The sequence below is a fragment of the Heptranchias perlo genome, chromosome 15 (assembly GCF_035084215.1).
Source record: "Heptranchias perlo isolate sHepPer1 chromosome 15, sHepPer1.hap1, whole genome shotgun sequence".
Classification (NCBI taxonomy): domain Eukaryota; kingdom Metazoa; phylum Chordata; class Chondrichthyes; order Hexanchiformes; family Hexanchidae; genus Heptranchias; species Heptranchias perlo.
The window spans coordinates 62897895-62913652 of NC_090339.1; the positions used below are offsets into that span (position 1 = coordinate 62897895).

At 45.0% G+C, this 15758-nt stretch overlaps 1 protein-coding gene across 3 annotated transcripts in view; it reads left to right on the forward strand.

The window, feature by feature from the left end:
- The window catches only part of mcf2a (MCF.2 cell line derived transforming sequence a), a 124259-nt gene that overhangs the window by 80337 nt on the left and 28164 nt on the right, over window positions 1-15758 (forward strand). For all 3 annotated transcript variants that reach the window (XM_067997321.1, XM_067997320.1, XM_067997322.1), the window contains 4 exons: window positions 6813-7004; window positions 10051-10225; window positions 12835-12923; window positions 13608-13696. In XM_067997321.1, coding sequence (XP_067853422.1) covers window positions 6813-7004; window positions 10051-10225; window positions 12835-12923; window positions 13608-13696 — 545 coding nt within the window. The remainder of the gene's footprint in view (window positions 1-6812; window positions 7005-10050; window positions 10226-12834; window positions 12924-13607; window positions 13697-15758) is intronic.

The window sequence follows — 15758 nt, forward strand, 5'->3', positions numbered from 1 at the left end:
GAATGGCCTCCTTCTGTGCTGCATCATTCTATGATTCTAATTACTCTGAACTTTCATTAATCCATAACTCTTCAAAACTGGGATTTGGTCAAAATTAGATATGGACCAAAGAGCCCCCTAAGCAATGCCATATAGTTTCATCTGAAAAAAAACTTAAATGAGATCCCTGCCTTTCAAAGAGATCTGACATAAGAGTGAGAGGCAATTGAGCTGTTAGATGCCAGATTTCTACAATAGATGGGCACAAATTAATTAATCTCCAACAAGAGAGAGTCTAACCACCTCCCCCTGACATTCAACGGCATTACCATCACCGAATCCCCCACCATCAACATCCTGGGGGTCACCATTGACCAGAAACTTAACTGGACCAGCCATATAAATACTGTGGCTACGAGAGCAGGTCAGAGGCTGGGTATTCTGCGGCGAGTGACTCACCTCCTGACTCCCCAAAGCCTTTCCACCATCTACAAGGCACAAGTCAGGAGTGTGATGGAATACTCTCCACTTGCTTGGATGAGTGCAGCTCCAACAACACTCAAGAAGCTCGACACCATCCAGGATAAAGCAGCCCGCTTGATTGGCACCCCATCCACCACCCTAAACATTCACTCCATTCACCACCGGCGCACTGTGGCTGCAGTGTGTACCATCCACAGGATGCACTGAAGCAACTCGCCAAGGCTTCTTCGACAGCACCTCCCAAACCCGCGACCTCTACCACCTAGAAGGACAAGAGCAGCAGGCACATGGGAACAACACCACCTGCACGTTCCCCTCCAAGTCACACACCATCCCGACTTGGAAATATATCGCCGTTCCTTCATTGTCGCTGGGTCAAAATCCTGGAACTCCCTTCCTAACAGCACTGTGGGAGAACTGTCACCACACGGACTGCAGCGGTTCAAGAAGGCGGCTCACCACCACCTTCTCGAGGGCAATTAGGGATGGGCAATAAATGCCGGCCTCGCCAGCGACGCCCACATCCCGTGAACGAATTAAAAAAAAAAATTAATGGGCCACAAACCATTCATCGTTATTAATTTAATATTGTTTTGGGAATTCTTATCAGGTGCATTATTAATAATTCAATGTATGAGGGGGGAAAGATTTATGTCACAAAAATATGGAACATATATGAGCGTGGATTAAGCACAGTAATGGAGACTATACTATGGCCCTTCCTCATAATTAAATTATAAGGACAGGTTGCATTAACTAGGCTTGTTTTCCATTGACTGTAGGAGATTGAGAGGTGATCAGACCGAGGTATTTAAAAGGACTCAATAGGGCAGATACGGAACAACTATTTCCTCTGGTGGGGGAATTAAGAACGAGGTGACATAATCTTAAATTTAGAGGTAGGCCATTCAAGAGTGAAAGGTGAAAGCAGGAAGCATTTTTTCACACAAAGGGTAGTAGAAATCTGGAACTCTCTCCTTGGGGCAAAAAAGGTTAAATTATGAGGACAGGTTGCATAGACCAGGCTTGTTTTTCCTTGAATATAGAAGATGAAGGGGTGATCTAATTGAGGTGTTTAAAATGATCAAAGGAGTTGATAGGTTTGATAGAGAGAAACTATTTCCTCTGGTTGGGGCAGTCCTGAACAAGGGGGGCACAATCTTAAAATCAGAGTTGGCCGTTCAGGGGTGATGTCAGGAAGCACTTCTTCACACAAAGGGGAGTGGGTATCTGGAACTCTCTCCCTCAAAAAGGCTGTGGATGCTGGGGGTCAATTGGAGCTTTCAAGGGTGAGATCGATAGATTTTTGTTGGGTAAGGGTATCGAGGGATATGGAGAAAAGGCGGGTAAATGGAGTTGAGGTACAGATCAGCCATGATCTAACTGAATGACGGAACAGGCTGAAGGGACTGAATGGCCACGTCTTGTTCCTTATGTTTCCATCACAATAGATTATACATGGAGAGATTTTGTGGTCTTGCCACAGTGCAGTGGACCAATACTCGATGAGTGATGCGTTGTTGTCTGCTGACCTCCCAATTTAAAGCGGCGCTCCTGGTGCACGTCACATGATTCAGCTTCCGTGGATGTTGCTTTGGGGGTGTTGTTGTCTCAGGTCTTCCACAGAAGGACAGTCTTATTTGGAACAAAGAGACAGCCTCCTGTCGAGGGCAGCTTGGGTAATATGTGCATCGATTATGGGAGCAGACTGGTCTCTGCCAGATTGCCAAATAAATGAGCCCATGCTTTGCCTACTTTAACAATATTACCTTACTATGAGGAATAATATTTCAGGGAGTGAGTCAAATGAAAATGAGCAAAATGCTTTGTGAGTAATTGGAGACATGACGTGTGGTGAGTGTAACAGGCTCGGGATGAACAGGTGACTTTGGACCTCTGGTTCCCAAAGCTCTTCACCACTGGGGGTTTTCCTCGCCTCATGTCTGGGCCTGTTGGAGACTAATAGATGGAGATTGATTGCTCTGATTAGTCAACAACTCCATTATTGTTGAATCATTTGACTACCAGGAATGTAGAAGGTGAACTAGATGGACCTTGGTCTTTTTTCGTCCAGCAATTCCTTTGTTCCTATGTCTGACCATGATATCATCGATAGCAGTAACCGTGTCTCATCTCCATCGTGAGGACAGTCTCTATCCTATAATATGGCAATACCATTACTGCCTGAGTCCCCCAAGGATCTATCCATGTCCTGCTCCTCTTCCTCATCTACATGCTGCCCCTTGGCGACATTATCCGCTGACATGGGGTCAGCTTCCACGTGTGCGCTGATGATACCCAGGCCCACCTTTCTACCATCTCTCTTGAAGTCTCCAGGTCTCCTGTGTTGTCAGACTGCGTGTCCAATATTCTGTCTTGGTGGATGCAATCTCCTACAGTTAAACATTGGAATGACTGAAGCCACCATCTTCGGCCCTTTCCACAGATTCTGTCCCACAGAATGCCACCGATTCCATCCCCCTCCCCAGCCATGGTCTCAGGTTGAACCAGACTGTCCGCAATCTCTATTATATGAGCTGAGCTGAGGACCCCATGTCCTCTCCATTACAAAGATCGCCTACTTTCACCTCCGGAACATCACCCGTCTCTGCCCCTGCCTCAGCTCGGCTATTACTGAAACCCTCATCTAAGCCTCTCCTCCAGACTGTTCAATGCTCTCAACCCTCTAAATTTCAGTTCATCCGAAACTCTGCGATCTGTATCCTATCCTGCATCAAGTCCTGCTCACCCGTCACCCTTGTCTTTGGTTCATGGAACACCCAATGCCTCAAATTAAAAATTCCCATCCATGTGTTTAAATCCTGTTGTGGCCTCGCCCCTCCCTATCTCTGTAACCTCCTCCCGTCTTAGAACTCCCTCCGAACTCTCCGTTCCTCTGATTCTGGCCTTTCGTGCATTCCCCTCCCTTCACTTCACTAGCCTTCATCAGTCTAGGCCTCACACTCTGGAATTCCCTCCCCAATCTCCTCCACCTCTTCTCCTCTTTCTCCTCCTTTAAGGCATTTTTTTGACCAAGCTTTTGGTCACCCCGCCTAATATCTCCTTTGTCTTGTTGTTGTTGTTACTAATCATTGAGCAATAATTGGCTGGGTTTCCTATCAGCCTCCTCTCAGTCATAATTAAAGTGATGGAAGGAGTCATGAACAGAGCTATTAACAGACACCCACTCACCAACAAGCTGCTCGCCAATGCTCCAGTTCGAGTTCTGCCAGAATCATTGGATTCCAGACCTTACCACAGCCTTGATCCCAGACGTGGATATAAGGGCCTCGATATTTACGGGGTGGCGGGGACGCTGCGGAAGTGCCCGGGGGAAACCCGGCAAGGCCAGGAACGCGGAGAACCTGCCGAATTTAACGTTAATGAAGCGTCCCGCCTCTCCAAGACAAGGACGCTCGCACGCCCCGCTACCCACTGCCTTAAAAATGGCGTCAGGCGTCAAGTTGGGTTCGCATTTTGCTTCTTTAAGCATTTAATTTCCCTTCCCCCCCCGCCCCCGACCTCCTCCTGCCCATCGTGGAGGGGTTAATATCAAGGCCAAGAGCTCATTCCAGAGGAGAGCTGAGAATAACTGACCAAAAATGGCTGAATGGGCCATTTAATGTGGGCACAGACCCTCCGTGCCGCATGCACTTGACGGCACACTAAGAGCAAATGGGCCTAAACAACAATAACAATTAGCACCTTTAACGTCGGAAAATGTCCCATGGCACTTCACAGGAGCGTAATCAGACTATTTTACACCGAGCCAAAGAAGGAGACATTTGGACAGGTGACCAAAAGGTTGGTCACAATTTTTTGAGGTTGATAGAAACAAAAATCGGGGAGAGATGTAAAACGGGTGGCTGACTCCCTGTCACCCATTTTTAGACTTATCGCACAGAGTCAGGGACTACCCTTATGAGTTTACTGGGCAAAAAAAATAGCCTTTTCATGTTCTTCGACGATTCAGCTGACAGTCTCATTACTTATTTAGTGGATGTTGGCCAGGTGTTACCGTATCACTGATCAGTAACCTTGGACCTATGGGTATGTCAATAACACTTTGCCTGTCGATCCAATGAGTGGTCAGTACCATCCGTAGTTGAGGCATGTACACTTCGCCTCACCGAAATTCGTAAGTGAACGGACTGCTTTTGTCAACCCTGACACGTCTTTCATGCCCGTTTCATTTCGTCTGGGCATGTTCATTGATGGAGTTTAGCTATGTCACTGTATTAATCAGACAGTTTGCGAGACTTTTTAAATATCATTTTAAGATAAAACTTGTAGCTGGATAAGTAATTGGCTGGAAGAAAAGAAACAGCGGTTACTAGTTAGGGGAATGAAGTCACTATTTTGAGTTAAACCACAACCGCAGGTGAAGAGAGCGCAGGTACAGACTGACGTCAGGAAGAACTTCTTCATAAAAAGAGTGATTAATATTTGGAATAGTTTCTGGGTCGGGGAGTGGAGGCAAAAACCCTGGAGTCATTGATTAGTGTGATTGGGTGACCGTAAGTTCCATGGAAGGATGAGCGAGACAGGCTGAATGGCCTCCCTCCTCTGAACATTGTGAAAGGGCAAAGCATTAACTTTAACAGAGAATGGAGGAGAGCGGCAAGATGAGAAATGACTGCAAAGTGTATTAGATGACAAAGGGCGTGAAATCGGTCTCAGGCAGTGGCACAGAATGGGCCATCGCGAATCGCGTTACACCCAAGGCCAACTCTCTTTACCATTGACTTTAATGGTCTGTAAGATGATGAAGTGAATAGATTGTGCTCCAGTTGACAGCTTGTTCCAATTAAATAGGCTCGAGAGGGCCAGGGGTCACAATTTTAATTTGTACAAAGTCAGATTGAGGTTAGATGTCAGGAGGTGGTTCTTTTCCCAGAGAATAGTGGGCCCCAGGAACAAGCTGCCGGCTCGTGCAGCGCAGGCCGATTCACTGAATTCCTTGAAGCGAGAGCTGGACCAGTTTCTGGCTGGGGTGGAGATCACCTCGTACAAGAGGTAGGTAATGTAACGCACAGAATTATCAGGGCCAGAGTGATCTCCTGGACTAGTTTCGATCGCCAAAGTTGGGGTGGCGGGGGGGGGTCGAAGAGGAATATCCCAGATTTTTTTTCCCCCCAAATTGGCTTGTTTTTTTTCTGTTTTTTTGCCTCTCCCAGGAGATCACATGATGTGGGGTGGGGTATCACGATTGTGTGGGACAGGCCGGATGGACCAGAGGGTCTTTTCCAGTCTGTCATTGTTCATATGGAAAAGAAAACCGGACAGAGTATAAAATGGGCGGCCGATTCACTCTGGCCTGTTTTGCACAACTGCCCAAGACTGATTTCAGCCCCAAGGAGCAGTCTGAATAGAACATAAGAACATAAGAAATAGGAGCAGGAGTAGGCCAATCGGCCCCTCGAGCCTGCTCCGCCATTCAATAATGATCATGGCTGATCTGATCCTAACCTCAAATCTAAATTCATGTCCAATTTCCTGCCCGCTCCCCGTAACCCCTAATTCCCTTTACTTCTAGAAAACTGTCTATTTCTGTTTTAAATTTATTTAATGAAGTAGCTTCCACAACTTCCTGGGGCAGCAAATTCCACAGACCTACTACCCTCTGAGTGAAGAGGTTTCTCCTCATCTCAGTTTTGAAAGAGCAGCCCCTTATTCTAAGATTATGCCCCCTAGTTCTAGTTTCACCCATCCTTGGGAACATCCTTACCGCATCCACCCGATCAAGCCCCTTCACAATCTTATATGTTCCAATAAGATCGCCTCTCATTCTTCTGAACTCCAATGAGTAGAGTCCCAATCTAGTCAACCTCTCCTCATATGTCCACCCCCTCATCCCCGGGATTAACCGAGTGAACCTTCTTTGTACTGCCTCGAGAGCAAGTATGTCTTTTCTTAAGTATGGAGACCAAAACTGTATGCAGTATTCCAGGTGCGGTCTCACCAATACCTTATATAACTGCAGCAATACCTCCCTGTTTTTATATTCTATCCCCCTAGCAATAAAAGCCAACATTCCGTTGGCCTTCTTGATCACCTGCTGCACCTGCATACTAACTTTTTGATTTTCTTGCACTAGGACCCCCAGATCCCTTTGTACTGCAGTACTTTCCAGTTTCTTGCCATTAAGATAATAACTTGCTCTCTGATTTTTCCTGCCAAAGTGCATAGAACATGTCCATGAATCCTACAACCTGTTTATTCTCCGATCAGCTGAATGTCATTATGGCGAGTTGTGTTCCAATAGATGGGGAAGGTAGTAAAATGGGGTTCAAATGTGGAAGAAATTGCTGCAATTTGCAGGGATTACACTCGTTCCATCGCTCTTACAGGTTCTGCAATGGTGTGATGAAGGTGCCTACCTCCTAGCCTCACAGCCCATGGACAAGTGTCAGTCGCAGGAAGGAGCAAAGAGGGCTCTACAGGAAATTGGGAAGTTCCTAGAAAACTCCGGAGATTATCTGCAGTGTGACGCTGAAGAGTTATACCATGAGTTTGAACTCATTCTTACAACATCCATTAAGGTACTGAATAATAAGGAACCTTGTGCCACCTACTGTTGAGATCGGGCAGTGTGGATGAGATGGTGAATTAGGCCATTACCTAATGATTGAGGATTGTGGGTTATGCCATCGACAATTCCCTCTTTCCCAGCAATTCTCCTTTCGCTAGTTCTGACTAAACTATGGCCCTTATTTAGGGTTCTCCCCTATCTGTCACTAGTCATGGCCTGAAGGCACTTCTACCAGAGCCAGACTTTTTGAGAAGATTATTTCCGTTTGCATAGAATTACATAGAATTTACAGCACAGAAACAGGCCATTCAGCCCAAATGGTCTATGCCGGTGTTTATGCTCCACACGAGTCTCCTCCCTCCCTACTTCATCTTACCCTATCAGCATATCCTTCTTTTCCTTTCTCCTCCATGTGTTTATCCAGCTTCCCCTTAAATGCATCTATGCTATTCACCTCAACTACTCCTTGAGGTAGTGAGTTCCACATTCTCACCACTCTATGGTTAAAGAAGTTTCTCCTGAATTCCTTATTGGATTTTTTAGTGACTCTCTTATATTTATGACCCCTAGTTTTGGATTCCCCCACAAGCGGAAATATTTTCTCTACGCCTATAACTTTAAAGTTTGTTGAAATATAGCAAGTACAGAGCATTGCGATTTTTCTCATACTGACCCCGAAATATAAAATATTGATGAAACTGCAAGCATTCTCACCACAGTTTGTGCTTTGTGAGTTCAAATCCCACCCTAGGCAGTTTGAGACTTTGAATTCAGTTTAAAAACCTGGAATTAAAAAGCTGGTACCAGTAAAAGTGACCACGAAGCTGTCGGATTGTCATAAAAACCCAACTGGTTCACTAATGTCCCTTTGGGGAAGGAAACCTGCCGTCCTTACCCGGTCTGGGCCTATATGTGACTCCACCGCCCAACATGGTTGACTCTTAACTGCCCTCTGAAGTGGCCCAGAAAGCCACTCAGTTTTTATCGGCAGTTGTACAACAAGGGATGGGCAATAAATGCTTGTCAGTGACGCCCCCATCCTGAGAATGAATAGAAAAAAATAACTTTTGCCATACAAGAGGCCTAGTCCACTCCTTGTTGCTTAACCAGGTGTCTGGTCGGGGAACCAACCAGGGAACAGGCCATTTTGGATCTGGTAATGGGTAACGAAACAGGATTAATTAATGATCTCAAAGTAAAGGATCCCTTGGGAAGCAGTGATCATAACATGATAGAATTTCACATCCAGTTTGAGAGTGAGGATCTTGGGTCTGAAACTACTGTATTAAACTTAAATAAGGGCAATTATAAAGGAATGAGGGCGGAATTGGCTAAAGTGGACTGGATAAACAGATTAGATTTTATGATGGTGGATAAGCAGTGGCAAACATTTAAAAACATATTTTATGACTCGCAACAAAAATATATCCCTGTGAGGAGGAAAGAGTCCACAAATAGGGTGAACCAACCATGGCTAACTAAGGAAGTCAAGGATGGTATCAGGTTAAAAGAAAAAGCATACAACATGGCAAAGATTACTGGTAAGCCCGAAGATTGGGAAAACGTTAAAAACCAGCAAAGGATGACTAAAAGAATAATAAAGAGGGAGAAAATAAATTATGAGAGTAAACTAGCAAGAAATATAAAAACTGACAGTAAAAGCTTCTACGAGTATATAAAAAGGAAGAGGGTAGCTAACGTAAACATTGGTCCCTTAGAGGATGAGACTGGGGAAGTAATAATGGAAAACAAGGAAATGGCAGAGGAATTGAACAGATATTTTGTATCTGTCTTCACAATAATAATATACCAATAATAGTAGAAAATCAAGGGGCAACGGGGAGGGAGGAACTAAAAACAATCACTATCACTGGAGAAAAAGTACTAGGTAAACTAATGGGTCTAAAGGCTGACAAGTCCCCTGGATCTGATGGCTTGCATCCGAGGGTTTTAAAGGAAGTGGCTACAGAGATAGTGGATGCATTGGTTGTAATCTTCCAGAATTCACTAGATTCTGGAAAGGTCCCAGCGGATTGGAAAACCGCAAATGTAGCACCCCTATTCAGGCTCGAGGGGCTGAATGGCCTACTCCTGTTCCTATCTCTTATGGTCTTATGGTCTCTTGGCTCCAGCAGAGCAACCTTGTAATTACACGAAGCGGCAATTGGAAAACATGTTGTATGTGGAATTTACCTATACTTTGTTGAAAATTATTGCCTGATAAACCTGCAGTAATTACCCATAATAATGTGTCATTCAGACCCGCACTGAAAATGGCATCCGACTTGGCCTGCCCCTTTAAGGCGCTATTGGAAAATTGGCAAATCCAGTTAATTGTCCCGTTATAAACTGCTGAAGTCAAACGCCAGTTGTAACTGCTTGTAAACTTTAGGCTCCCGCTAATGCCTGACCCGTTCTCTAAGATTATTTTGCATTTGGAACAAAAAGGTTACAGTTTGAAATGCAACGTGTTGTGTGTAATATCTGAACCTTGAAAGCTGCGCTGAAAAAAAATTTGTGTGTGTATATATATATATATATATATTATACATATATTTGCATATATATATGTATATATATGTGTGTGTGTATATGTATATGTGTATATATATATGTTTACAGATATACATATATGAAAATTTTTTCATCTCACATGTGGCTGTCAAAGTCCAGATAACACACATTAGACATCACGGATAGATGGATCGCTATAGATAGACAGACAGACAGATAAACAGTCAGACAAACCGACAGAAAATACACAGGTAGACACATTAGATCACCCCACAACCTTCTAAACTCAAGGCATGGCAAGCCAAGTTTATGCAACCTGTCATCATAATTTAACCAATTAAAGCCCGGGTATCATTCTGGTGAATCTGAGGCATGATGGGCTGAATGGCCTTTTTGCATTGCAATTTATATGATTTTATGTAAGATGTTGGACTCCCACGGACCTTTAAGGCCGAGTATATTGATTCAGTTGTTACCTTGTTCTGTCTCACACTTTCTGTGTGTGTGTGTGTGTGTGTGTGTTTTTTTTCTCCCTTTCACAGGCCCGGATACAGATGGTGCATGAAAAACTGGAAAACGTGCACAGAATGTTTGAACAGCGTCAATTGTCCCTCAAGAAACTGGCAGTCAAACAGGTCCGGCTGGTTCACTCTGTAGCATCACGACCAGACTCCAGTCCTTTATCGCTGAAGAGTCCGTTGTTCTCATCAAAGCAAGGTTTGAAAACATTGTTAGTTTGAAATGTGAGCATGCAGTACAATGGCAACGGCAACAAAGAGGGGCCAACGTCTCGATTGAAGAATAGCGCGGAATGTTTCTTACCCTCAATTTCCAAACAGTGATGAAATTATATAACGTAGGAGCAGGAGGAGGCTGACATTAGGCGTAACTAAAGGTAAATGAAGTTAGAGCTTATGTCAAAAACATCGGTCTTTCGGACGAGACGTTAAACTGAGGCCTCATCTGCCCTCTCAGGTGGATGTAGAAGATCCCATGGCACTATTTCGAAGAAGAGCAGGAGAGCTCTCCCCAGTGTCCTGAGGCTAGTATTTAATCCTCAACCAACATCACCAAAAACAGATTATCTGGTCATTATCACATTGCTGTTTTTGGGATCTTGCTCTGTGCAAATTGGCTGCCACGATTCTTACACTACAACAGTGCCCACACTTCAAAAATAAAAAAATACTTCATTGGCTGTGAAGTGCTTTGGGACGTCCTGAGGTTGTGAAAGGTGCGATACAAATGCAAGTCTTTCTTTGGGTCCCTTGCTGTTTGTGGTATATATTAATGATTTGGACTTGAATGTAGGGGGCATGATTGGCAAATTTGCAGACGACTCAAAAATTGGCCGTGTAGTTGATAGTGAAGAGGATAACTGTAGACTCCAAGAAGATATCAATGGGTTGGTGGAGTGGGCGGAAAAGTGGCAAATGGAGTTCAACCCGGAGAAGTGTGAGGTAATGCACTTAGGGAAGGCAAACAGTAAAAGGGAATACGCAGTAAACGGGAATATATTGAGAGGGGTAGAGGAAGTAAGAGACCTTGGAGTGCATGTGCACAGGTCCTGAAGGTGGCAGTACAGGTAGATAAGGTTGTGAAGAAGGCATACGGAATGCTCTTCGTTATTAGCCGAGGTATAGAATACAAAAGCAGGGATGTAATGATGGAACTGTATAAAACGCTGGTAAGGCCACAGCTGGAGTATTGTGCGCAGTTCTGGCCACCACATTACAGGAAGGACGTAATTGCTCTGGAGAGAGTGCAAAGAAGATTTACAAGAATGTTGCCAGGGCTTGAAAATTGCTGCTACGAGGAGAGATTGGGTAGGCTGGGGTTGTTTTCCTTGGAGCAGAGGAGGCTGAGGGGAGACTTGATTGAGGTGTACAAAATTATGAGGGGCCAAGATACAGTAGACAGGAAGTACCTGTTTCCCCTAGCAGAGAGTTCAAGAACTAGAGGACATAGATTTAAGCTGATTGGCGGAAGGATTAGAGGGGACATGAGGAAAAACTTTTTTACCCAGAGGGTGGTGGGTGTATGGAATTTGCTGCCCGAATTGGTGGTAGAGGCAGGGACCCTCAACTCTTTTAAAAAGTACCTGGACCTGCACCTAAAGTGCTGTAAGCTGCAGGGCTACGGACCAGGTGCTGGAAGATGGGATTAGAATGGGCACCTGTTTGTTCTTCGAGCTGGCGCGGACATGATGGGCCGAATGGCCCCCTTCTGTGCTGTATCTTTTCTATGGTTCTATAAGAAATAGGAGCAGGAGTAGGCCATATGGTCCCTCGAGCATGCTCCGCCATTCAATAAGATCATGGCTGATCTTTTATCTCAACTCCACTTTCCTGCCCGATCCCCATATCCCTTGATTCCTCTACATAGTATTACAGAGCATTACATAGTATTAAATAGCACTACAGAGTATTACATTATGATTCTATGGTTCTATGGTTTTCTTCTTTAATGGTGCATTTTGTATACACTAGGCAGGAGCCAGGAATTTACATGGAATCACATAGAATGTACAGCACAGAAACAGGCCATTCGGCCCAACTGGTCTGTGTCGAGCCTCCTCCCACCCCTCTTCATCTAACCCTATCAGCATATCCTTCTATTGCTTTCTCCCTCGTGTTTATCTAGCTTCCCCTTAGATGCATCTATGTTATTCGCCTCAACTACTCCTTGTGGTAGCGAGTTCCACATTCTCACCACTCTATGGGTAAAGAAGTTTCTCTTGATTGGTGGCTATCTTATATTTATGGCCCCTAGTTTTGGTCTCCCTCAACAAGTGGAAACATCTTAAATGACACGATATTTTAAGTACTTATATATGGCTTTTGTTTAATCAGTTGTACATCTGGGTTTAATAACATTGGTAGACACTTGAACCAATCCTAAGAACATAAGAAATAGGAGCAGGAGTAGGCCATACGGCCCCTCGAGCCTGCTCCGCCATTCAATAAGATCATGGCTGACCTTTGACCTCAACTCCACTTTCCCGCCCTTTCCCCATATCCCTTGATTCCCCGAGAGTCCAAAAATCTATCGATCTCAGCCTTGAATATACTCAACGACTGAGCATCCGCAGCCCTCTGGGGTGGAGAATTCCAAAGATTCACAACCCTCTGAGTGAAGAAATTCCTCCTCATCTCAGCCTTAAGTGGCCGACCCCTTATCCTGAGACTATGATCCCGACTCGAACCGCATTGCCATGCTTCAGCTACAACCCCGGGGGAGGAGGGCGGTAGTGAGGGGAGGAGAGGAGGTAAGTCATGTGCTGGATTCTGTGCAGCAGCTTTTTATTGAGTCTGTGTATTTTCAAGGTGTGGATTCTAACTCCGGTTCGAAGTTCCCGTTTGACATATCCTTGTACGGGAAGAGAAGCTCCAGAAAACCACACAGCACACGGAAGGTAATTTATGAAGCAACGATATCAATGTTAATTATCTTTAAAGTTTTGAGAGTGTCTGACATCACGTGTTGTATACAGCGGCAATAGAACAATCTTCGAAAAAGTATAGGGAAAGAGGAAAGAATCCAATCGTTTCCTGTTGGGATTTTCCAATCTCGAAAATCACCTGGAGAGGTCGTTGAGGTAATGAGAGGAGTGGAGCAGTCTAAAGAAACCTTCAACAACAAGAATAGTTAACCTCTAATTGACTTCTCACAATGATTCCCCACAAAAAGTATCTAAGCAAGGAGCCGGGAGCGTGACATCAGAAAAATGACCCCTCTAGTGTCCAGATAACATTTCAGGAATTTCCGGACAGCTTGTTCAGCGAGTTGGACTGGACAGTTGTGCCGTGGGAGTATTCTATGTGGGCTCCTGGCTACGCAGTGAGTTCGAGATCTCAGGCACAGCGGAGAGGCACAGAGTTGAGGCTTCGTAGTAGAATTGGAATGGGAGTCACCTCAGCCAGCTGGCCTGTGGCCCCCCCAGTGACCGACCTCTGGGTTATTGAAATAGGCCCTGCCCATCCGCCGGAGATGGCGTGTGATACAGGGGAGACCGAACGAACGGGAGAAAATACTATAAAAGAAATATTTATACTGAACTACACACGAGATTCAATCTTTCTTTTTTTCCCACACCCAGATTGAGGTCATGCATGAAGTCAGTCAAACAAGGAGCACATTACACTCCTTAAATTCCGAAAGTGAAGACAGCGTGGAAATCTTAAAAGGGTAAGAGACTGAAGACATTACCAAGACGTCTTAGTATCACATAAGGAAGTCAAACTGTTAAAGGCTTCATGTAACCTGTCCGGTTTGCTCATACCAAGCACTGTATGTTTCAGAGTTTATTGGGGGTGATTCTGACTTTGGGCGATTGTGTAAAACGAGCGATATGGAATCAGCCGCCCGGGATACACTTCCCCCGATCAAAGCCAATGGGAATGGAAATCGGGAGGGATGTATAATGGGCGGCTGATTCGATATCGCTCGCTATCGCCCAAAGTCAGAATCACCTCCAATATTTCACAGAATCACAGAAATTTACAGATTTACGGCACAGAAGGAGGACATTCAGCCCATCGTGTCTGTGCCGGCTGAAAAAGAGCTATCCAGCCTAATCCCACTTTCCAGCTCTTGATTTGTAGCCTTGTAGGTTACGGCACCTCAAGTGCAGACTCAAGTACTTTTAAAACGAGTTGAGGGTTTCTGCCTCTACCACCCTTTCAGGCAGTGAGTTCCAGACCCCCACTGCCCTCTGGGTGAAAAAAATTCTCCTCAACTCCCCTCTAATCCTTCTACCAATTACTTTAAACTATGCCCCCTGGTTATTGACCTCTCTGCTAAGGGAAACAGGCCCTTCCTATCCACTCTATCTAGGCCCCTCATCATTTTATACACCTCAATTAAATCTCCCCTCAGCCTCATCTGTTCTGAAGAAAACAACCCCAGCCTATCCAATCTTTTCTCCATAGCTAAAATTCTCCAGTCGTGGCAACATCACCGTAAATCTCCTCTGTACCCTCTCTAGTGCAATCACATCTTTCCCGTAATGTGGTGACCAGAACTGTACGCAGTACTCTAGATGTGGCCTAACCAGTGTTTTATACAGTTCTAGCATAACCTCCCTGCTCTTATATTCTATGCCTCGGCTAATAAAGGAAAGTATCCCGAATGCCTTCTCAACCACCTTATCTACCCGTCCTGCTACCTTCAGGGATCTGTGGACATTTGTTGTGCGTCAGAAGTGAATCCTCATTTAATTTGCATTAAATTAAACAAGTCTTTTGCTGTTTCTTATGGCACAAAACTTCTTAGTGGAATTTGCCCTTTGGTTTGAGCTAAATTCCTGAGGATTATGCCCACTGTTGCTACCTACCCTGCACGTCTTGTGAGAATTCCTCATCCCTGTTCAACAACTTTCACCTCCGTTTTATTTATATGAATAAATCCGTTGACGTGGCCTGGAAGAAAGCAAATGTTAAGATTGTAGGATCAAGTATGAGGTAAAGTCAATTTCAAGCTAATTTTCATTGGTTAGAAGAAGTTTTAAAAAAAACAACACGGAGAGGGTGCCCTCTGTGGTTCAGTGTGTAAAGAAAGAAAGAACGTGAATTTCTATAGGGCCTTTCGCTACTTCGGGGCTGTTCCAAAGTGGTTTACAGCCAATGAGGTACTTTTGAAGTGTAGTCACTATTGTAATGTAGGAGACGCGGCAGCCAATTTGCGCACAGCAAGATCCCACAAACAGCAATGAGGTAATGACCAGGTAATCTGTTTTCGGTGTTGAAAGATATTGACCAGGACACCGGAAAGGACTCCCCTGCTCTTCTTCAAAATAGCGGCCGTGGGATGTTTTACATCCACCTGAGAGGGCAGACAGGGCCTTGGTTTAACATCTCATCCGAAAGGCGGCACCTCCGACAGTGCAGCACTCTGTCAGTACTGCATTGGCGTGTCAGCCTGGATTATATGCTCGAGTCTCTGGAGTGGGTCTATGAACCCACAGCCTTTTGACTTAATAGGTGAGGGTGCTGCCCACTGAGCTAAATGCACCGCTAATGTGCTCCTGAGCCATATGGTCCAAGATGGTTCCAGGTTCAGTTGCTGTCAGGTGCCAACTTAGTGGTCAGTATCTGTCCAGGCGAGTGAGAGGTGGGACAACTCGGCAGAGTTCCTGTTCCTAATCTATGCCAGGCCTTCGAGGTGCTTGACGTGGGAGTGTTTGACATTGGCTCCGGATACAAAAGTGTGAGAAAGGTACTTCAGTCCCAGCTCTGACATCTCTCACCTT